This window comes from Apiotrichum porosum, assembly GCF_003942205.1.
Source record: "Apiotrichum porosum strain DSM 27194 chromosome Unknown scaffold_2, whole genome shotgun sequence".
Classification (NCBI taxonomy): Eukaryota; Fungi; Basidiomycota; class Tremellomycetes; order Trichosporonales; family Trichosporonaceae; genus Apiotrichum; species Apiotrichum porosum.
This window is the reverse complement of record NW_021167109.1, coordinates 2,807,079-2,828,589: the sequence shown is the minus strand read 5'-3', so window position 1 is coordinate 2,828,589 and position 21,511 is coordinate 2,807,079. Positions and strand designations below refer to the sequence as shown.

Genomic DNA, 21,511 nt, shown 5'->3' with positions numbered 1-21,511 from the left:
GTGTGCAGTGCGACCGAGCGCGCTCTCTCGAAAACCACCGCCCCACTCTGCCGTGCTCTCCATTCTCGATTCCACGGCGGTCACGACACCGGCCGGCTGCCGCAATAAACCATTGGCCGTAGGCCATATGCCATGCCCCACGCGCCTCCTGTACGTGTACTGTACTGTACCATTGCTCCTACCATGCATGCATACTATCTAGCATCTCTACACCCTCTAAACACTGCCACTGCCCAACCACTTGTCCAGTCCAGCACCCAGCTCCTTCCTTGCCGCGGCCACACTGTCCTGCACGCTCTGCACCAGCTCGGCATCCGCCCACGCCCGCGCGGCCTCCATGTCCTGCGCACTCGGTGCCCGCAGCACTGCCGCGACGCTCTGGTCCGGGTTGGCCACCTTGAGCGCCTCGCGCGCGCCCTTGAGCTCGGCGAGGAAAGCCACGAGGTGTGCCGGCCGCTTCTTGCCCTTGACGGGCTTGGCGAGGTCGGCGACGCGCTTGTAGATGCTGTCAAAGGTACGTGCCAGCTGAGCGAGGGTGAGGAGCGCGTGTGTGCGTGCATACGTCGTGCCTTCCGCGGCAGCCGGCGAGGTGGCGAGCGCGAGCAAGGGGTCGTACACGCCCGCCAGGGATGGTGGGGTTGCCGACTCGACAGTCGCGCGAAGGACCGTGTCGAGCGCTGACACGTACGCTGCGTCGACGGGTTCCAGACCGGCCGTGTCCACTGCGGCAGACGCGGCGTCGACGGGCTCGCCCTTGACGAACCGCGCCGCGCGGAGGGTGACGGCGCCAAGGGCGCGGATGGCCTTCTCGTCAATCGTGGGCTGCGCGGCCGACAGTGCTGCGCCGCTTGGAGACAGCGAGTCGGCCAGCAGCTCAAAGTTGCGGTTGTCAATGAATGCGGCTGTTGTGTTAGCTCACAGCCGGTGTTACTAAGCTCACTGTCATCTGCCAGGCCGGCAGAGAGCGTCTCGAGTGTCGAGTCGGACACGTCGGCGCCGGTGGCCAGCGCGAGCGCCACCTCCTCCACTTCCAGAGCGCGAGCAGCGATAGACGAGTCGAGGCACTTGACAAGGGTGCGGATACCGTGTACCTTGGAGTAGGACTCTTGCTCGAGCGCCTGCTTGATGTACTCGGGCAGCTTCAAAGTTAGCAACTGTAGTATCCTACCAACTTACATCAGTGGCACCGCGAGTGTACATGAGCGACGCCTTCTCCACGATATCGCTCCATGCCTTGGCCACGTCCTTGCCACCGGCGCGCGCCTCGACACCACCGCGCTCGCTCACGACATGCAGCAGGTTGTCGAGCTGGATCTCGGAGAGGTTCAGTTTCGCCAGGTGGGGCACGTACGCGCCCGGAGCGGCCAGGAGACGGTACACGCGTGCGAGTGTGAACCGGGCGTCAAACGACGACGGTGACTTGGCAATGATGTGCTCGAGCGCGCTGGCGGCCGCGAGCAACGGTCCGTCGTCCTCGGGCTTCTGGGCCCACGAGGCGAGCAGCACATCGACAGCGGCCAGGCCGAGAAAGTCGGCGGGCTGCACGTCCGTCTTGGGGAGGTTGACGCCGTACTGCAGGCCCTCGGTGTAGAGCGTCCAGTAGTGCGCAGCGCCCTTCTTCTCGCCGTGCTGGAGGAGATACAGCTCGGCCACGGCGCGGGTGAGGTAGCTCTTCTCGTTGGTGTGAGGCGCCAAGTTGGCAGACACAAGGGCGAGCATCTCGTCGTTGCGGTCCTCACCGGCAATGCCGGCCAGCTCGTCGCCTGTAGTCCACTTGCTGCCCCAACGAGCAAGGTATGCCTTGACAAGCGCCTCCCACTCTGCCTTGTCCATGCCCGCGTTGCGTGCGCGCTGGCGCTTGTCGAGCTCGAGACGGGCCAGCGACGGCGCGCGCTCCTTGGCGCCAATCGCCTCGGCAATCTGCTTGAACAAGTCGTCGGCCTCGCCGGCGCGTTCGGCAGTGTAGGCACCGTCGAGGGCCGCAAGGAGGTGGCGATAGAACGCATAGTTGTACTGCGACTCGGGGTCGGCCAGCTGAGCGACCGTGGCGGCAAACTCGTCGGCCCACACCTCGGCACTGTCCACGCCCTCGCGGCCCGCAATGGCCTTTGCGGCCTCCATCCCGATCCAGCGGCGGTTCAACGAGCCCTTGCGCCCTTCGTCCTTGACCAGGCGCCGGGCCTCGGCAACGTCTCCGTTTCCCAGCGCGACCTCGAGGCGGAGCCACAGCTGGTCGGCCGTCGCCACCTCCTTGCCTGTAGTGCGGAGGAGAAGCGAGGCTGGGAGCAGCGAGCGGGCCGGGGCGAGGGGGAAGGGATCCGCATCGCTCGGCGGCGGCGCGGCGTGGGCCCATGCCGAGTAGGCAGCGAGGCGGGCCCACTGGGGCGCCTTGGTCGCGTTGAACAGCTTGCGCGAGGATGTGCTCATCACGGCAGTGTTGCCCATGGCAGAGGCTGTGAGGAAGACCTGGTCGCCCAGCTCGGCAATGTCCGGGCGCGAGTCCCAGATACCCTGGTACAGCTCGAGGACGAGGTCGGCTGCGGTGTTAGCGAGAGGGACAGGAAGGAAAGGAGACCCAGATAGAGAGCCTTGAGCCAGCTGCTTTGAGAGGCCTTCAGCTGCAAGTCCACCAACACTCACGTCTCCGAATGTTCCTCAACGCAAGAGCCACAAACCACACGCTACGCCCCGAGAGCGGCTCCGTCCTCTTGACGTCGGCATAGGCGCGGAGGACCGCCGGCGCGCCCAAACGCTGCTTCTCGGCGATAACCATGCGAAGGACCTGGCGTGCGCGTTAGCTCGACCTCTTGGGGGGATAATAGGGCGAAGGGGAGAGGACGAGGAACTTTGGGGGGCGGGCGCAATGGCCGTAACTGAACTGGCGTGTCGAGGGGAGTGTATCGCCAGCAAGCAAGGTGAGGGGAGGAGAAGAGACGACGTATCTGTAGCAAGACACCACCATGGAGGCACGAGCAGGTCTCGTGCAGTCGACACTCACGAGGGCAGGCTGCGACTTTGGGTGCTTTTTCAACCATCGCTCCACAGTGTCCTTTGCGCGCTTGAAGAGACCGAACTGAATGTCCTCTGTGCAATACGTGTCAGCTATGCACGAAGAGACGTAGGCAGCTGAAGGGCCGGGGTGAGGCAAGATTGCGGTTTCCCGGAGCACGCGGACTTGTGGCCCAACTCGAGTATAACCCGACCGCTCGTGCCCACTGCGAGGATGAACGCACCATACACAGGCTGAAGCTTGCGCTCCTCGGCCGCCCAATCGACAGGCCGTGCCATGGTTTTATGAGGGATAGGGGTGAAGAGATGGGATAGTAGAGTAGTAGTGGAGTGGAGGGAAAGGACAAGGTAATGGGTTTGGGGGGGGAATATGACGACGGGCGCTGTACCGCTGTTGAGTCGCCCAAACGGCCATCGCCGGCGACGCAAGACATGCAAGACAAGGGGTTACAACCGCCGGGCCGTTTCGCTACATACCGCCAAGCGTCAACACCGAGACACCACACGTTGCCCACTCTTTTGCCCACACTGTGCAGCTCGAGGGCACCATATGGGTCCCGGAGACACTGATGCATAAAAAGACAGCTGCCAGCGTCGCTCTAGGACCGGAGGGCCCGCTGCGAAGCCCAAAAAAGAGTAGTGTGGACGAGTTAGGAATCGAACCAAAGACCTTGTCAAGTAGGGGTAGAAGATGCTAATGACACGCTCTACCAACTGAGCTACACGCCCGACGCTGAAAGTGGCGATGAGCACATGGCCGCGAGTCGTGGCTGTTCATTTTGGGTCGTTTCCTCACGTCAAGCTTGCTGTTCCCTTCATTGGGTCACTTGGTCTCCCCGCTCAGGTGCGTACGAAAAGAATTCGTGGCATGGGTCACTACAGGGTACATTTTGGTATCGATGCTCTGTTGATATCATAGCAGTGCTGCTGAGATTCGTGCTCGCACTGCGGGTCGTATGCGCGCGTGTATGCGTGTCGGTCGATGAGAAAAGATGAAAATAGCACAAAAGCGTCCACAGTGTGCGCAAACATGGGATACACGCCTCCTACTTTAACGGGATCGCTCGCTCGCTCGCTCTCTAGTGCCCAGCGGCAGCGTTGGGGGCGCCACTCCACTGCCGGCGGTAGTCGTCCGGATAGCTCGGGCCGTTGTACTGCTCGGCATCGACCCAGCCGTTGTTACCGCCGCCGGGCTGGCCGCCATACGGCGCACCGTACCCGACGTTGACATTGCTGTACGGGTCATGGTAGCCGCCCAGCTGGCCCATTGCGTGCCCGTCGTTGGTGTTGCCGCCGGCTGGGCTGGTGGGGCTCAGGCCCAGCGACTGTTGCCGGGAGTGCATGTTGGGGTCAATGGGCTGGTACGTGGCGACCAGTGGCGGGGCGGTGACAACGTCGCGTCCGCCACGACCGTTGGTGCGCGTCATGGGCATGGCCTTTGTGCGCGGGCGGAAGCAGCCGCAGATGCAGCGTGAGATGGAGTAGAGGATGAACAGGACGATGAGCCCGACCGCAATGGTCACGGGGATGGAGATGTTTAGGTTTTGGCGGTACCAGGCCTTGAAGGTGTCCTGCCAGCTGCCTGCCTTGCACACGCCGCTGTAACAGTGTCCGCCGTAGCCACAGGGCGAACCGTCAATGAGCACCGTCTGGAGCTCGGTACACATGTTGGTGGCGTTTGGCGTCTTGCAGACGACCATACACGTCTTGTCGTTGCGTTGGCCGCATGCCGTGGTGAGGTTGAGCGACGTGCCGGCAGCAACACACTGAGCGTTGAGAGATGTACAGTGGCCACTGGCACATGCGAGACCGTCGCTGCCGCAGCTAGTGCCGTCCGCCGCGGTCACGTCCGTGGGACAGGTCGCGTTGGTGCCAGTGCAGTACTCGGCCTGGTCACAGATCGAGTTGATGGACGCACGACAAACCACGGTGCTGGCCGCATACCCGCACGAGTCGGTACAGCACGCCGAGTTGGACGGGTCACACACGGCGCCAGAGGTAAACTTGCAGTCGGACGTGCAGCACGAGGATGTCGAGTTGGAGCCCGGGTCACAGTCCTCACCGTCTTCGACGATACCGTTACCGCACTGGTTGAGCGAGATGATGGTGTGCGACGAGTCTGGAGTGACGATACACGACTTGGAGTTGCTGCCAAGGAACGTGCAGACGTTTCCCAGCGTGCACGCCGAAAAAGTTGTCTCAGTCGAGCCCGTCGTTGGGTTCATAATGTACGCTCCGTTGGCATCGCAACTGCTGGTGCTGTACGGACAACACGAGCCGCTGAGCGAGCATCCAGACTCGCAGTCGTGAATGGCACCAAAGCCGTGACCAATTTCGTGGGCGATAATGTTCCACTCGGTCTTGGAGTATGACGCAACACCAGTTCCGGAAACGATGGTGCCGTCCGTCTGCGTGTTCGCGTCGGTCGTGCACACCTGGCCGAGCCATGCGACGCCGACCTCGGTATCAGTCTGGCAGGCGGTCATGAGCGTCCAGAGACCAATGCCGTCGTCGGAACGGTTGCCGCGCCAGGTGCTGAACAGCGAGAGACGGTCGTCGAGCGTAACCGATGCCGAGCAGTTGGTGTTCCACTCTGCGGTGGAAGGAGCCGTCGAGGGGCATGTTGCGTCCATAACGACAATTTCAGTGATACCTAAGGAGATCTTAAACGTCGACTTGTACAGCGCCGTAATCGAGTTCCAGTTGTTGAGCACCTTGGTGCGGGCTGCCTCGGCAGTGCCGTACTCGCCCACATAGTTGCAATCGACAGCGACGCCCATGTAAACGATCTGCTGCGACGTGGGGCAACCAGTAGTCGAGTTGATGTCGTTGATGTAGTTGGTCGAGGGGGCAGTACCGCCCATGTCGCTGCGCTCAAAGATGTCGGCGGCGAGTGAACGGCGCACGGGGTGGTTCACGTCAACGTTGAACGCCAGGTTGTCGTGCGAGCACGACTGGGCCGGTCCACTTCCGTTCCGGGGAACCATGTCAGCGTCAGAGAAGATGACGAGGTCGTCACCAAACGGTGTCGGGTTGGCGTCGTCGGCCGTCTTGACACGGCGGTAGTTTTCGCGCGTCATGACATTGTATGTCGTGCCAAGGACGGTGAACACACCCTCCCACACGACATCGTTGTCTCCGACCTCGTGAACCATGACGCTCGCGCGGCCGAGAACGGCACCGGGGTTGCGGCCCATACCGGCTGCCTCCTCGACCCAAGTGCGCTCCACCCAGTGAGGGCGGATGACCTGGCCATTGTACAGCCTCCAGTCCTCGGCCCGCAATGGGATCGACTCGCCGGTCGACTCGAATGTGACCTGCGCGTTGGGGTGGAGGAGGTGCTCAGTGGGGTTGAGGAGGAGGTTGACGTCAAACGACAGCAGGGAAGGGACCGACACCGTGAGCAGCAGTGTATCGTCGTGTCGCAATGACTTGGGAGATGGTGCAAAGCGCGATCGCGCCGACAGGCCATTGGCGCCGCCGCGAGGCAGGATACGCAACGACGAGCGTTCGGGATGGTGTACCCTGCTCACCGGTGGTGGTGGGGGCGAGCGTGCTGCAAACGGTGTCAGTGGTGTTCTCATCCAGTCCATCCATTCATGGTTTGTGCAAGACACACACCTGTTGCGCTAGCGGCGAGGATGACGACTGCAACGAGCAACAGTAACGGGAGGGCCGTCCAACGCGCAATGGCTCGTGTCCGTGATGGCCTGCTCATAGCGAGTGGTGGTGGGGGGTGGTGGTGGGGAGGGAGAGTGGGCAGCACCAAGTTGTGCTGCTGGGAACCGGGGGGGTACAAGACCGGACACTGCCCCGTAGACTAGCCGGTGTTGTTTTTGGTGCGCAAGAAGCCGCAGTGGGTAGCGCGGCCCTGGGGTGATGTGGAGCCGTGTAGTCTAGCTTGGCACTGAGGGGAGACAGCCTGTGTCGCAGTGTGTGATGCTGTGACTGACGAGGGTGGTGGACGTGCTTGAATAAGATGGGGGTATGCAGATGTTGCAAAACAGAAGATGTGCGAGATGTAGGAAACAGGGGGGGAAGATGGATGAGAGCGGTGGCTGCGCACTGGGTGTGGTGGTGTGGGTGGCACACTCGAGAGGGGCGGTGTTGGGATTTGTCTCTCGCCAGAGGTCTTGGCAAAAGGCACACACTGCTCTCCAGAGCTCCAGTCCATCCCAGCCACAGCAATCCTACGTCACCGCTCTTGGCCGCTTGTCTCACCACCCGCTTGTGGCCCACGTCTGCACTCGCAATTGTGCACCCACTGGATCGTTGCTGCTGCTGCGGAGCTTGGCCTCGCCCTTGGCCCAACTTCTGCGCCTAACTTTCGACGTTCTGGAGACACTGCTCTGGTGCACCGGCGCACTGGCGCACCGGAGGATGAGGTGGTGCGCAGTCAGGAATTCCCACTGCAAACCCTCGCGCATCACCGCCGCGCAATGTCTTGCTGTTGCATCCCTCCTTGTGCTTCAGCAGCTTCGGTGCTTCGGAGCTGCGGACTACAAAGGAGCGACGAGCAAGCCTTTCATAGCCCCCATGCCTCTATGCGCACCGCGAGACTTCGGAAAGCTGGGAAGGGGCCAGAGTCTCCAGAGTCTCCAGAGTCTCCATGCCGCAAATACCGGCGGGATCTGCACGTTGTAAAACGCGGTAACTTTTACCAGGAACTTGCTGTTTACCACGTCGACACACTGCCTCCAGCAAATCTGTTAGCATGGGGCTGGCCACGGAGATGGGGGCTGGCCATCATCATATCGAATAGACTCTGGGCTTGCTTCAAAGCTGGATAAGCGCACAGGGAGGTGGACGGGCCATCACACCAGCCCTCAGGTGGCGTCGCCAAAGTAATGTCCAACGTGATGGTGGCGCCAGTGAGTGGCCGGTCGGCCGACGCGGCGCTGGTCATACGGGGATGCACGTCCGCTAGATGGTTTAACGACCTCACAGGTTGGTGTCAGTGTCGTCGGTTGCATGCCACACGTAGCATATCCTGCAAGGTCTTCAAAGCCATGTCGCGGAGAGAGAGGAGAGGGAGGGAGGAAACAGAAAGTGAGAGGGATGGTGAAGCCTCCTGTTCAACCCGCCATTGTCGTTTTCAGCGTCGGGCGTGTAGCTCAGTTGGTAGAGCGTGTCATTAGCATCTTCTACCCTACTTGACAAGGTCTTTGGTTCGATTCCTAACTCGTCCACACTACTCTTTTTCCTCTTCCTGGCACCACAACTTGCACAGGAAGGTACCAGCCTGAGGTCTGCTTCGCAAGGAAGCAAGGAAGCGGCGCTCGGCACTGCGCTAGCCGCGCAGAGCTCGTGACCACCACCGTGAGCGATTTGGCCGCTTGTATCCGTCCCGGGCCAATGGCTCAGCCTTACGGGGACGGTTGACGACGGGAGGAGCAGCGGGGGAATCTCTTTGACAGGCAAAGGACATCGTATGAGACCACAGGACACATTGCGGCTTCGTACATGGGCGACAGGAGTGCCACCAGACAACTCTGCGGCACAACTGCTCAGCCAGTCTTTGTGAAATGTTTACACTACAGGGAGAAGTTTTAAACATAAGGCGTGGGGTACCCGACCAGCCATGCCACTACTGTCTTTGGCTAGGTCATGAGACTACTGTCTTTGGCTGGGTCTGTTGTACTCGTTGATGTATTTCTTGGAATTTCACCGAAATCTTCCGCCACAGTGCCGATCATGGATTACCCGCCGCCAACACTTCCTCCCCAGTTGTTCCACCTGCCGCTCGACGTCCTTGCGACTCTCCCTGCCCTCCTGGGGCCCAAAAAGGAGTAGTGTGGACGAGTTAGGAATCGAACCAAAGACCTTGTCAACGTAGATAGAAGGAGGATGCTAATGACACGCTCTACCAACTGAGCTACACCCCCAATTACGTAAACAATTGTCTACGCAGTGCTGCGAGCCGAAGGAAGCCTGCTATGCATGCGGACGCTACACTGGGGAGTAGCATAAGCGTGAGGAAACACTGCGGCCACCCCGGTTGATATGTATGCCAAGTGTTAAGCTTTGAAGACATGGGTTGCATAAAATAGGCAAAATAAACGCAATCGCTTTCACACATCCTCGAGGAACTGGATCCTGTCACCGTTGAGAACACCCCTTTCCCACAGCGTCTCGTTGTCCAAGAGAGTCTCTCCTTCATACAGCACCCGAACCTTGCCCTTCATAACTTCCCACTCGAGGTCGTTCGCTTCACAGTACTCGCGACAAAGCTCCGCCGCCGTGGTGGCCAGCGAAATGCTCGTTTCGCCCCACGGGACGTTCAACGTAGCGTGCTGACACATGTGGTAAGGCGCCTGCCACTTGAGCGCGTGCACGCGATACGCCTCCATTCCCACCTCGGCGCGGTATGCGCGGTGGGTGTAAAACGTCGAGTCGGAATCTGGGAGCCGGAGCCGCCCCGACCGCGTAGTGGTTGCGAACGAGAAGAGCGGCTGGTAGCATCTGTAGTACCCGGCAAACCCGACAAACGTGGTGGCCATGTTGGCAAACTGGCGGCGGATCTTGGAGAGTGGGATGAGGAGGATCCGGCGCCCATCGGGCACGTCAAAGTGGCCTGGTGGACCCAGGGGTGGGTGCGCTTCTACGAGGTCCGGGCACCGGCACGAGGTGATGATGGTGGCCGTGTGCAGGTCGTTCAAGTGCTGGACGATGGCGCAAAGAAACTCGAGGCTGACATTGAGGCTACCGAGGGGGATATCCGTTGTGTGGTCCTCGGTCAAGTTGACCACGAGGTCGCGCTTGCCCGCTGCAGCGGGAAGGAACGTCGCAACAACCAAGGTCGACCCGGGAGCTATCTCATACGTTACGCTTTGGACACTAGTCAGAAACTGACCCATGGAGAAGATGGCCATGGCTTCTCTCCCCTCATGCTGCCACCCATCGATTCGGACGGTAAGCCGGCGAATCTGAGGCAGCAGGTCTCGAGTGCGCTGCGTGATAGTCCATCCAGCCATGTATTGCGTTGGCGTCTTTTGGATACAGTCGTTGGGATACAACGCGGGAATACCGCGCGCACCCGCCGTGCGCAGCTGTACTATAGGTTCAAGGATTTGGGCGTCACCTCTGGCTGCGCTGAACTCGATATCTTGCGCCATGAGCCCATCAACTTGATCACGCATGTCCCTGGACACCTTGCGGAGGACGAGAAGCGACTCATACGGTGAATGAGAGACAATGAGGTCGACGAGGTGCGGGAAGCCCGAGTGGTCGATGCTCGATAGCTGTGTAGTTTCCTCACAGAGGACTGGTCCTGCGAGGTCAGGCAGAGTAACCCTTTCGGCGACTGCTTGTTTGGGCGAACGAGGTTCGCTCTCGCGCAAGGTGGCTGTCATTGGGAGCAAGTTGGTGACGACGAACTTGTGAGGAGAGACGCCGAACAAAAGAGACTTAGAGAGACTCGGAGGAGACAGAGTGATGTTTTCAGAGTAGGACCAGTGTGAGTGCCAGAGTCAGCCAGCTCTGTGCCATCAGTGAGTGATGGTGTTTGGGAGTGGCCTGCAGAGACAGTCGATGGTGCAGTGATGGTTTCGAATATGACACGCCGCCTCCTACATCAACACCATAAGTCTGCGGTGTATGACCAGGCCTGTAAGATGGAGGTAATGCTACGCCTTTACGATCCGGTCGGTGGCATCTCCGCCAAAGGGTGTTGCTGACGGCTGGATTACAGCCTATGTAAGACCTGGGGGCGCAGTTTTAGGGAAACCTTGCCCACGCCACTGGCAGCGCAGTGAGACCCATTGCCGTTGGTAGCGAACCCACATCAGTCCCTAGGGGCAATATGCAATACCATGGGTCTGTGCCTAGATCTCTAGACCTCTACGACCTGGACATGGTCGCCATGTTCGAGACCCATGTCCAGGACGTTCGCCTCACCAGCGAACGTCTCTCCCTCCAGCGTCATGCTCATGCGGGCCGAACGCCCCGTGTCGATATCTGTCATGATGCAGTAATCATACGCGATCCACTTGACGAGCGTCGCGCCCTTGACCTTGTACTTTTGCCGGCCGGCAGGGCCGAGGAGGATGACCTCGTGGTCAAACGACCAGATATCGCCAGACACAGTCGTCTGCGCAGCGTAGCGCTGGAGGCCGATGAGGGACCGATACTCTTTACGCGTGTAGTATGCAACGTCGAGGTCGTGGTTGGCCGGTGACCGCATGAGCCGGGGACAGTTGACAAACTCGTACTTGTCCTCGTCCTCGTCGCCCGTACGGGTGTGCGTGCGCACAAGTTCGATGCCGTCAAAGCCCACAAGCGCGACTCGCAAACCCGGTCTCTGGGCCACAAAGCTGGCCAGAGCAAGCCGGAGTCCTTCGTAGCTAGAGTCCGGCCCGCCGGGACGCTGCGACCACGCCGCGTACCTCTTGGCCCCGTACAAGATCACGACGTCCGGCGAGTCCGCCAACAACGGCGCAAAGACGGCCTGGACAGCCGTAAAGAGTTCTTCAGCGAGGTGGAGCGTCCACACATCCGTGCAGACGTTGATGACGAGTTGGATGCGGTCCGACCATGAGCTCCGACCCCGTCGCACCCGCGCGGTAAGGAGGGTCGTGGGCGAGTTTGTGTCGTAGGATCCCCTAAACGTGTGTACGCGCGGGAGGCGGGCTGCAAGCCCTACAGCATCTGGGTCGAGAGGGTACATTGCCGAATGGTCGAGGTCGAAAGTTCGGACATGGGGGAGGACGCGCGTTTGGAGCACAGCGTGCTCGCCGTCGGCGCCCGTTGAGAATGGTGCAAGAGCAGGTAGACGGAGGTTGGAGACGGAAGACGACGCACCCTCGCCGCTGACATGCTTTGCTTCGACGACTACCCGTCCAGAGTCGACGCGGACAGCAACATGGGCGGCCAGGAGCGCGTCGGCCTTGTCCCGAAACACATGGCTTGTTTGGCGCACGACAAGTAGTTCTGGGCGCGCGGACAGCGAGAGAATGTGGTCGATGATGTGCGGGTAGCTGCTGTAGTCGATCATGACTGCAGACGCCGTTCACGGGTAGGCGGAGAACAAAAGGTTGAATGAAGGGACGGCAGCCTACAATGCGCGTTGACGGCGCGTGCCAGGAAATCACGGGGAGCACATGGTGCTGCTTGCCGGTGGAGGCGAACAACGAGACGGCTTTACCCGCTGCCGAGCCGAGCGAGCCGCTCCACGTCCAGTCCCACCTCTCTATACATGCTGTTCTCCTCAGTACATCTTGTCGAGGGGTTGGCACTCCAATCAGCATCAACACAATGCACGCCTGCGGCCACGGCGCGAGGCTGAGAGCATGGGAGTCAAAGTCCGATCCACATTTTCGGTCACCTCCGACTTTGTCAACAACCGTGCCTTGATTGCTGCGCGATGCCCAACGTCCCGTCAGGCCAACGCTCAGCCGACGACGTCTGCTGTATCGCACAACCCGATCACATACAAGGTCTACACCACAAATTAATTTCATTCTACTTTGCCCCCTCTGTGACAGCGGAGACACCAGAGACCGCGGCAACCTCTGGCTCAAGCTGGGCGGTCGTCTCCTGATGATGAGGAGCGGCCTTGATGGTCTCCTGTCGCTGAGACTCGTGTCCAACCTCCGCAATGGGAGAGGGCGCGGCGTTGGTCTTACTCTTCATCCCCAGTACGATGCCCAGCTTGGACTTCATGGTCGTCCCCGAGCGCTGCTTGCGCGGCTTACTTGGACTGCTCCTAAAGGTCGAGGACAACGTGGCTGACCACTTGGCCTGCTTGGCCTGCTTTTCCTTCTCTTGCTCGTCGCGAAGTTCTTTGGCCTCCTTGACGGCAACGGCGGCGCGATCACGGTCTGCGGACGAGTTGCCGAGAAAGGTTGCGAGGAGGACCCCGAGGCTGAGGGCGGGGGCCGCGCTGCCGTTCGTAGGCTCAGCAAGGAGGGCCAGTTGACGTCCTTCTGGCTGTGGAGAGTCAACAACAGTCGCTTACTGACGCGCTACCGAAGCGACCTACCAGGTCTCGCCTGCTGACAATCGCACTGGGAGGGGGTGCTTCACCATCCAGGGCCCATTGCCACGCAAACGACGAGTCGTTCGAGTCGTCGGCCCAGTCCTCCTCAGAGGTCCAGTCGGGGGTGCCTGCACCGCTGGCGGAGGCAGTCTTGTCTCCCAGATCGGGGTCTATACTCGAGCGCGCGGTCCCAGTACCGCTGGTAGCTTCAGTCCCTGCCTTTTCACGTTCAATTCGTTTAGCCTTGGCCTTGGAGACCACATCTTCCCATTTGCGCATGAGATGCTGGGGGTCATGTTGCACCGCTTGCTTGAGGTTGTGTTTGCGGTGACGTTCGATAGTCCGGCGCGTGCGGCGGAACTTGTGGTCCCAAATGGCCTGGCCTTCAATGTACCGCATGGCAGGTCCCTCCTTAATCATGCCAATCTCCTCGGCAGGCATCTTGAAAGCGCCCAGCTCAGACACGGGTTCGAGTGGACGGCAGATGCCGTTGAAGTCGACGCGTTCACGAATCATGTGGTCGGTGAAGGGCTGATGTGAGCTACTGAATCCACAATTCCCCCACTCACGGTAGGTCCGGTATAGATGCCAATGTATCCCGCTTCGCCGGGCTTTGACTTGCTCTCCGGTGCGTCGCTAGCCCCACTCTTGACAGTGGCCTCACGGTCAGGCTGGGGACGCTGAGACGCAAGCACGGTGGACTGGGCCGAACGAGCTGTGGGACCACCACGCTTCCATTTGGATGTAAAGCTCGACATTGTCCCTTGCCGCTTGTACTGTGTTTGGCCGGGTTGGATGCCGGCGATTGGAGAAGTTGGCGTCATCTGGACTGGTGAGGCCATTATCTCAGCTTGAGACCACACCATATCGGTAGGCGACGCGTCCGTCTCAGAGGCGGGTACGTTGTCTAGTCCTTCCAGCTTTAGGTTCTGGAGACGGTTATCGAGTTTAGCAGTGTTGATGGTTAGCAGCTCAGATTCAGCAGAAGGCTGAGCGGAACCCGGCTGTCGCTCAGGCGCGACAAGGGTGCTGGTGCGAGTCAACGGCGGCGACTCGACGAGCGGTTCGCTCGTGATAGTGGGTGGAGTGCCCACAGGCGGAGTTCCTATTGAGGACTGTGTCTCTGCGTCGGCGAGAAGCGAGCCGGGGCTGTGGGGAGTGACGTAGCGGCAGAACGCAGCAATAGCACGGAAGGCGCCACGGGATGGGCGGGTCATCGAAAAGAGAGGAAGGTCATGACCGGCGCCTGGATTGTCAGCAGTGTCACCGCAAATGCACCGTACCGTCATAGACTTGGAGATGCACATCGGTGGGCCCGTGCTTTTCCTCAATGCCATGGAGCGAAGGAAGGAGGTTCTTGACATCGTCGCGAACTGGGTACTTTTCAGGATCCGCGGCTTTGTGCGCGCTGGTTCCGTTAGCAACGGGCAGGACAAAGAAGTGAGAGCGTACGCGTAAATAATCTCGTCGCGAAGGACCTCGTCATTTCCGGCAAGAATGTAGAGAGGGCAGAGACCACCGAGGTAGCCGAGGGCGGGAGAGACCCAAGGGTGGCACAGCTGGCCGTTGGTGGCGTACAGCTGGATCTGCGTGTCGATTGTGACCTTCTCACCGAGCACCGTGATGTTCATGGGGTCTGGACTCTGAGCTAACGTAGTAGCTGCCCGTCCCGCGATGCTTCCGTCGTTCGACTTGGTCTTGAGCGTACGGAACGAGTCGGCGGGGTTAACAACAGCCTGGGGGCCGTCGGCATCTGGCAGTTGTCCCGCACGGCGCTTGTTGAACAGCTCCTTGAGCTTGCCGGCAGCCTCTGGATCCGACGTGTGGATCGAGGCCTGATGAGAGGACTGGGGGACGAGAGGCGAGAAAAGATCGGGGCCGAGCATTGAGGATTCGTCCATCTTGGTGTCATGGTGCTTGACCTTGAGTTTCTCAGCCGCTTCCCTCACTCTGAATGAGAGCCGCGACTGGACCTCTTCGGTCAGAGCGGGCGGTGGTGGGGGCCAGAGTGACGATGGTTTCTGGCTTTGTCAATAATTGAAGTCTACGCAACTCACATGGATGAAACTGTACGGCGGGACAACGTCCTGTGGGATTAGCTTTACGGACAGGAGGGCTACTCACGGTGGCCGTGTTCTGAGTAATACTTGGGAAACTGTGGGTGAGATCAGACCACTAGGGGGGTTAGCGACGCTCACTGCAACAAACAACCCACAGGACTGATTAGGACAGCACCAGCTGGAAGCTCGAGACCAGGCGTGTCCCGAAGAATCTGAAGCAGGGCCCAGACGAGACCGCCTCCTGCCGAGTCGCCAGCGATAATGATGCTTTTGGGATCCACTGGTCGGTGCGGTGCGCCTGGTGGTGGGTTGACGAGGTAAAGATACGCAGCGAGGCAGTCTTGTATGGCACAGGGGAAGGGATACTGGGGTGCCTCTGATGTGGGTGTCAGTAGAGGACGAATCTAGGACCCACTTCGATAGTTGACGGCAAAGCAACGGCCCTTCATTTTCCGAGCATACCGCCAGATTGTATATCTGTGGGTATTGATCGATCCCCAGTAGTAACTGGAAACGTCAGTGGTGCAACGGCGCCGATGTAGACATACGCTCCGCCATGAACTGCGTGGTCAGCCTGCGTTACGGCGTATCACCTACTGTACAGCATACACCGCAAACGGTCCATCTCGGGCAAGACTGAGAGGTTAGCACGGGTCCAGCAGTCTTGTGACTTACATCCAGTGTCGACCGCCTCGGGTTCCGTGTCGCTCTTCTTCTGCCAAGCCTTCTCCTCGTTGACGTATAGCCTATAATCTCTCTTCATGCAGATCCACTCAGCCTCGACACCAGCACTTGCGCGTGCTCGCCACCACTTTGTACCACCGGCCACTTTGTACGCCATCTCCTCCCCGCCGAATGCCTTGACGAGGTGGTCCGCAGACTGCTTGAGGGAGTGCTGTGGGATGCGGAGGCGGTGGACTGCTACCCATGGCGGTGCGGGTGTGCGAGTGAGGCCGAACTTTTGAAGCGATGCCACAGGGTATCTGTTGCAGAGTGAGCTATGCGACAACGAAGCGGCTGTAGGAGAACGCACTGGGTGGCAATGGCCAGGAAGTTCTGTGGTCAGCCTAGAGGGCGGTACATGCCGCTTACCTTCATGATGGTGAACGCTGAAGAGTCAGCTCTGTGGCATCTTGGCGGCTCCAAAGGCAGTACTCACCCTCATCGTACATGAGGTCCACACGAGCAGAGTCCTGACCATCCTTGACTTCCTTCTTCTTCGTCGTGGTGAGATAGTGTTTGATAAACGTATCGATAACAATGGGTCCAGCTAGACATACAAGTCAGACAGGCACATGGATTGTGTACAGTATCGCGGGCCAAGCATTCTGGCCCGTCATGCGCAGTCAGGTTCACTAAACTCACAAGCCGCGATGACCTGTGGAGCCATCAAATCCATTGGCATTGTGGGCAAGTTGGATAGAGAGCGACGACCGGTGAACGGGCAGAGTTGGTGAAGGACACTTGCACCACCAGTTCTCACGACTCTTTCGTTGGTGTGTGTTTGAGCGTTGTGGTGCTGTGTGGATGAATGAGTTGATGGATTGAATGTCTGTGTCACAACGTATACCTGGTGTCCCCATTTGGGTTACACGGTGGTCGACGAGGGCTATGTCGTCGTCATTGCTGGAGACCCCGCAGTCACGTGATCCCACGTCCACCCCGTGTCATCCCCCAGCCCTGCTACGCGCGTCGCTGACGTTCGGTACTCATGACCCATCATCACAGTCGCCCCCTCCTCTCAACACACATTCATCCTTATTCAGCTGCAATGGCACCGCCATACAAGCTCGCATTCACCCTCCACGGCCATTCGGCCGATGTTCGCAACCTCGCAGTCCCAAACACAGAGGTGCCCCTCCTGCTCTCGGCTTCGCGCGACGGCTCAGCAATCGTTTGGGGTCCGTCACCCAGTAAGGAATGGGACGCCAAGCTCCGCGTCGAAGAGCTCGAGAGGAAGTATGTCAGCTGTGTGACCATGGTCAATTACCAAGGACAAGGTGGGTTCAGCTACAAAGAACCCGCAACCAAGCTAACCGTCAGCATACCTGCTCACCGGATCGGCGTCCGGCATGTTGTCGTCCTTCCTCCTTCCCTCTCTCGACTCTGAGCCACCAGCACTTGACGCTCCCATGCAACAGCCCCTTCACACTCTTATCGAGCATGGCCAGAACCTGTGCTGCATCGACGCTAGCGCAGGTGGTCTCATTGCCTCGGGGTCGTGGGACAAGACTGTCATCATCTGGAAGGACTTTAAGAAGGCGATTCAGATCAAGACCCACTCCCAGGCCGTGTGGGCTGTCAAGTTTGTCGGCGAAGACCGTGTTCTTACTGGTGAGGCCATAGTTCTTTTAGTACGCTAACCTCTGTAGCGTCTGCCGACAAGACCATCACTCTTCACGCCATCGACGTCGCCAACGGCACGACCCACCCTCTCCAGACGTACACCGGCCACACCGACTGTGTTCGCGGCCTGGCTCTCCGCCCAGACGGCACTGGATTCTGGAGCTGTGCCAACGACAGCCTGGTCAACCTCTACTCGTTTGACAACCCTGCACCTGTCCGCTCGCTCTCTGGCCACACTTCCTTTGTTTACTCCGTTTCGGCCTTCCCCGATGGCTCTGGTGCCATCTCATCGGGCGAGGACGGCACTCTGAGGGTGTGGTCTGGTGAGTTGCTCGAAGTTGCATGTAATTGACCAAGCAGAAACCGAGCTCGTGCAGACCATTGCCCAGCCTTCCATGTCGCTGTGGTCCTGCGCGGTTGTCCCGGTTCCCGGCAGCAGCGGATACTACCTCGCGTCCTCGTCTGCCGACTCGATGATCCGGTTCTTCACGCAGTCCGAGGAGTTGATGGCCCCTGCTCAGGACCTCGCGTCTTGGGATGAGGAGGTCAGCCAGAGGAAGCTGGACAAGTGAGTTGGATGTACGACGTTCGCACCAGGTTTCATCTAACATTATCAGGAGCCAGGTTGGCGACGTCAAGCGCTCCGATCTCCCTGGCATGGACGCTCTCGGCCGCGAAGGTGAGCTGTTGTGCTCGTGCATAACGATCTCAAGCTGACACAACGTAGGCAAACACGACGGACAGGTCATGATGATCAAAAACAATGACAACGTCGAGGCGTACCAGTGGCAGGCTGCCAACTCGACCTGGCAGCAGATCGGTCAGGTCGTCGACGCCATCGGATCTGGTCGCAAGCAGCTCTACGAGGGAAAGGAGTACGACTATGTGTTCGAGGTTGATGTCTCGGAGGGCATGCCTCCTCTCAAGCTTCCATACAATGTCACTGGTGGGTGCATTGCTCCAGTGATGGTGCTTATCCGTCAGAAAACCCATGGATCGCCGCCCAACGCTTCCTCGACAAGCACGAGCTCCCTCACGGTTACGGCGAGCAGGTCGTAGAATTTATCCACAAGAACACTGGTGGTGTCGAGCTCGGTACCGGTGGCGGCGACACTGCCTATGTGGATCCCTTCACCGGCGGCTCGCGGTACACAGGCGGCGGTGTCCCCACTAGCAGGCCTACCGGCAGCGGTGGTGACCCGCTCACAGGTGGATCGCGCTACACTGGCGGTGGTGTCCAGCCAGGCCAAGGGTCCTTTGGTGGAGGTAGCGACCCCTTCACAGGTGAGGTTGTGCTGGCTGAGTTTGGCTGACCTCGCAAGGTGGTGGCGCGTACTCTACCCAGCCCGTGTCGACGCCAAAGGTCTTACCTGTCAAGACGTATCTGTCATTCAAGAAGATCAATGCGGCCGCCGCTCAGGGTAAGGTGACCCAGTTCAACGACGAGTTCAAGGCGTCTTCCTCTGGGCTGGCCATCGACGACGAGACAGCAGCCAGCCTCGCCGAGGCATTCAAGATTGTGGCCGCCGATAAGCCCGCCGTCTCAGAGACATACGACCCGTCCAAGATCCTCGCTCTTGTTCTCCAGTGGGACGACAGCCATCGCTTCCCTTGTGGGTCTAACATTCCCGTATGTCGGCTGACCCAAACAGTGATTGACCTGCTGCGCGTCCTCGCCCTCCTGTCTCCAGCCTTTGGTGGCATCTCGTCTGCCCCCGGTGATCTCCTGCAGGCTGCTGGCTGGGGTGCTCAACTGAGCACCGCCAAGATGGCTCCCACCAACCAGGTTCTGGCCATGCGCACCCTCGCCAACCTCTTCCTTACCGGTAACGGTCGGCAAACCATGTTGGCCGTGGCTGAACAGGGCTTCCTCCTCGAGCTGGTCAAGGGCAGGAAGTGGGCCGAGGTGGGCACGGCCAAGCAGCCATTGGCAACCGTGGCTTTGAAGTGAGCTCTCCACGCCGTTTCCAACTTCCAAGCTCACAACGCAGCTATTCCATCCTGGCCGTCACTGGCTCCCTCCCCGCCAGCCAGGCCGGTCCCCTGCTCCGGCTCATCAACCACGTAAGTTAATTGCGCGCTGAGTGGAAAGCTGACATGTCAGATCCTGGACAACGAGAAGGCAGACAGCGAGACCATCTACCGTGCCTCCGTCGCGCTCGGCAACCTTGTGAGTGGTCCGCTAATTGACTCGTGTTTAACCCCCACAGCTTTCGTCATCACTCACTGGTGGCCTGAGCGTCGGCGACGTTCAGGGCGGCAAGACACTCGTGTCGGCGCGTGCTGCCGCCCTCAAGGAGAAGCGCCTGACGGACCTGGCCAGTGAGATCTCGTCGCTAGGTGCGTAGAGGCGCGTAGATGTAGAAAGAGGGAAAAAGGACGACAACCCATAGGACAGCGTGAGAAGGTACATGCATCATCGGCTAGGTACATCTACGTACATCTAGCATCTATGGGGGTAACGAGACAAGGCCAAGGTGGGGCACAGCCGCAGCCATCCTGGGCTCTTTCTCTAGTAACAACCGTGGTCGTGAAACGTCTAGGCCGCAATACCGGCGGTGACGGCGGCGTGGGCGGAACGCTCCATGCCGGTGAGGTGGGACTTTTCGCCGTTGGCAGCGAGCGAGTCGAGGGGGTTGAACTGGTCGGTCGAGTTCTCGTACTCCCACATGTCGATGGCGACCTGGCACGACTCGCGGACAACCTCGGGCGCGTCCATCTTGACGGCCCACTCGCGGAGGATCACGAGGACACCGCCCTCGGGGAGCGGCTCGTCCTCGGGGTCAATGTCGGCGTCGGCACCGTCCGACGCAATGCCGCCCAGGGCCTCGGCGGCCTCGTGGCGAACCATCTCCTCCTCCTTGTCGTCGCGGAGGACGCGGAGGAGAGACGGGATCGAGTGCGGCGAGCTGAGCTGTCCGAAGATGTAGGCAACCTCGTGGCGGAAGAGGGCAGACGAGTCGCCAAAGCCCTCGGCCAGCGCGCGGACGGCGTCACGGCTCGCACCTCCGTAGTCGCGCAGAGCGAACATGGCGCGGTAGCGCTCGAAGAGGGGCAGCTTGGTGTTGAGGAGGGCGGCGCGGAGCTCGGGCACGGGCTCGCGGGCGGACGAAGGGGCGGGGTCAATGGTGGGGAAGTCAGGGCTAAGATGGTCAGCTAGATGCACGTGAGAGCACTTGCGAGCTGAATGGACCGCAGTTGAGGTATACACCATCCAGTACAGGCCACCTCTCTCCACTCACTTGGCCTTGCGGGCCTTGCCCTCCTCGGTGTGGTCGTACTCAATCTTGCCAACGGCAATCTCGCAGGTCTCACGGACCTCGCGGGCGGGGTCGTCAAGGTACTTGCGGAGGACGGGGAGCGAGTCGAGACTGGAAATGGCGCCAAGGGCCTCGGCAGCCTCGTGGCGCACCATGGCGCAGTGAGAACCGGTGGGGTTGATGAGGACGTCCTCGAGGATGGGGACGGCAGCCAGATCGTGCAGCTGGCCGAGGACGTAGGCGAGCTCGTGCTTGAGGAGAGCCGAGTCGTCCTTGAGGCCTGTAAATTTTGTTAGCACTGGGACACCGGAGCTTGCAACAGCCCAGGTTTGGCTGGGCAGCATGGACGGACTCACCCTCGGCAATAATGTCGATGACCGCCTGGCCGCCAACAGCCTTGAGCATGAAGAGGGCACGGAAGCGCTCGTGGAGCTTGGTCTCGCCCGAGGTGTTGAGGAGCGTGGCGCGGAGGGTCGCGAGCTGCTCGGGGGTGACTGTGACGCCTACCATTTTTGTTACTTTTTGGTGTGGGTGTGGAGTTAATCAGATAAAATATCAGAGTTGCCGAAAAATCTCGACAACAATGCGTCTCGGCGGCCGGGTGGTGAGTGCCGACGGACACCGTGGGAGACTTGGCGGCAAAAAGGGGCGACGTCGACGGTTACGTAACTGCTCCCTGGATGCTTGCCGACAGGGGTTCGGCAACCACGGCCGGTGGGGTCGTTTGTAACCGCAAAGCCGTTTGTTGCTGACAGAGGTGCAGCCAGACAACGCTTACGCCAACGACGACGAGTAACCGGCATCGCTCCATGCTATCACGCTTCTCATCCTATCGAACAGCAATAGGAACAACGCAGTCA

The 21,511-nt window shown here is 59.9% G+C and overlaps 7 protein-coding genes and 3 non-coding genes across 10 annotated transcripts; 2 read left to right on the top strand and 8 right to left on the bottom strand.

Moving 5' to 3' along the window:
• Window positions 1–216: 216 nt before the first annotated feature.
• Window positions 217–3,288, bottom strand: EHS24_005124 (uncharacterized protein; the record flags this gene model as incomplete). The annotated part of the gene is made up of 6 exons (XM_028620659.1): window positions 217–902; window positions 941–1,139; window positions 1,177–2,537; window positions 2,641–2,782; window positions 2,999–3,084; window positions 3,234–3,288. The coding sequence occupies 6 exons, from the start codon at window positions 3,286–3,288 to the stop codon at window positions 217–219; spliced, it is 2,529 nt and encodes an 842-aa protein (XP_028479631.1).
• Window positions 3,289–3,651: 363 nt separating this feature from the next.
• Window positions 3,652–3,738, bottom strand: EHS24_005123. The gene has a single exon. It is a non-coding gene; the product is annotated as a tRNA-Ala (tRNA).
• A 350-nt stretch (window positions 3,739–4,088) lies between these two features.
• Window positions 4,089–6,727, bottom strand: EHS24_005122 (uncharacterized protein; the record flags this gene model as incomplete). Its single annotated transcript, XM_028620658.1, has 2 exons — window positions 4,089–6,565; window positions 6,631–6,727. The coding sequence occupies 2 exons, from the start codon at window positions 6,725–6,727 to the stop codon at window positions 4,089–4,091; spliced, it is 2,574 nt and encodes an 857-aa protein (XP_028479630.1).
• Window positions 6,728–8,112: 1,385 nt separating this feature from the next.
• On the top strand, window positions 8,113–8,198 carry EHS24_005121. The gene has a single exon. It is a non-coding gene; the product is annotated as a tRNA-Ala (tRNA).
• A 606-nt stretch (window positions 8,199–8,804) lies between these two features.
• On the bottom strand, window positions 8,805–8,894 carry EHS24_005120. The gene has a single exon. It is a non-coding gene; the product is annotated as a tRNA-Ala (tRNA).
• Window positions 8,895–9,080: 186 nt separating this feature from the next.
• Window positions 9,081–10,361, bottom strand: EHS24_005119 (uncharacterized protein; the record flags this gene model as incomplete). Its single annotated transcript, XM_028620657.1, has 1 exon — window positions 9,081–10,361. The coding sequence occupies one exon, from the start codon at window positions 10,359–10,361 to the stop codon at window positions 9,081–9,083; it is 1,281 nt and encodes a 426-aa protein (XP_028479629.1).
• Window positions 10,362–10,840: 479 nt separating this feature from the next.
• On the bottom strand, window positions 10,841–12,001 carry EHS24_005118 (uncharacterized protein; the record flags this gene model as incomplete). Its single annotated transcript, XM_028620656.1, has 1 exon — window positions 10,841–12,001. One exon carries the CDS (start codon window positions 11,999–12,001, stop codon window positions 10,841–10,843), a length of 1,161 nt encoding a protein of 386 aa, XP_028479628.1.
• Window positions 12,002–12,468: 467 nt separating this feature from the next.
• EHS24_005117 (uncharacterized protein) lies at window positions 12,469–16,450 on the bottom strand (the record flags this gene model as incomplete). Its single annotated transcript, XM_028620655.1, has 15 exons — window positions 12,469–12,936; window positions 12,989–13,516; window positions 13,555–14,231; window positions 14,269–14,393; window positions 14,438–15,006; window positions 15,043–15,072; window positions 15,110–15,160; window positions 15,201–15,421; window positions 15,461–15,552; window positions 15,594–15,606; window positions 15,643–15,681; window positions 15,721–16,003; window positions 16,138–16,154; window positions 16,205–16,315; window positions 16,411–16,450. The coding sequence occupies 15 exons, from the start codon at window positions 16,448–16,450 to the stop codon at window positions 12,469–12,471; spliced, it is 3,264 nt and encodes a 1,087-aa protein (XP_028479627.1).
• A 366-nt stretch (window positions 16,451–16,816) lies between these two features.
• Window positions 16,817–19,739, top strand: EHS24_005116 (uncharacterized protein; the record flags this gene model as incomplete). The annotated part of the gene is made up of 12 exons (XM_028620654.1): window positions 16,817–17,045; window positions 17,089–17,379; window positions 17,418–17,714; window positions 17,752–17,959; window positions 18,009–18,070; window positions 18,119–18,337; window positions 18,376–18,675; window positions 18,714–19,004; window positions 19,044–19,338; window positions 19,383–19,455; window positions 19,496–19,561; window positions 19,602–19,739. The coding sequence occupies 12 exons, from the start codon at window positions 16,817–16,819 to the stop codon at window positions 19,737–19,739; spliced, it is 2,469 nt and encodes an 822-aa protein (XP_028479626.1).
• A 191-nt stretch (window positions 19,740–19,930) lies between these two features.
• On the bottom strand, window positions 19,931–21,161 carry LIA1 (deoxyhypusine hydroxylase; the record flags this gene model as incomplete). The annotated part of the gene is made up of 3 exons (XM_028620653.1): window positions 19,931–20,534; window positions 20,634–20,931; window positions 21,008–21,161. The coding sequence occupies 3 exons, from the start codon at window positions 21,159–21,161 to the stop codon at window positions 19,931–19,933; spliced, it is 1,056 nt and encodes a 351-aa protein (XP_028479625.1).
• Window positions 21,162–21,511: the final 350 nt, after the last annotated feature.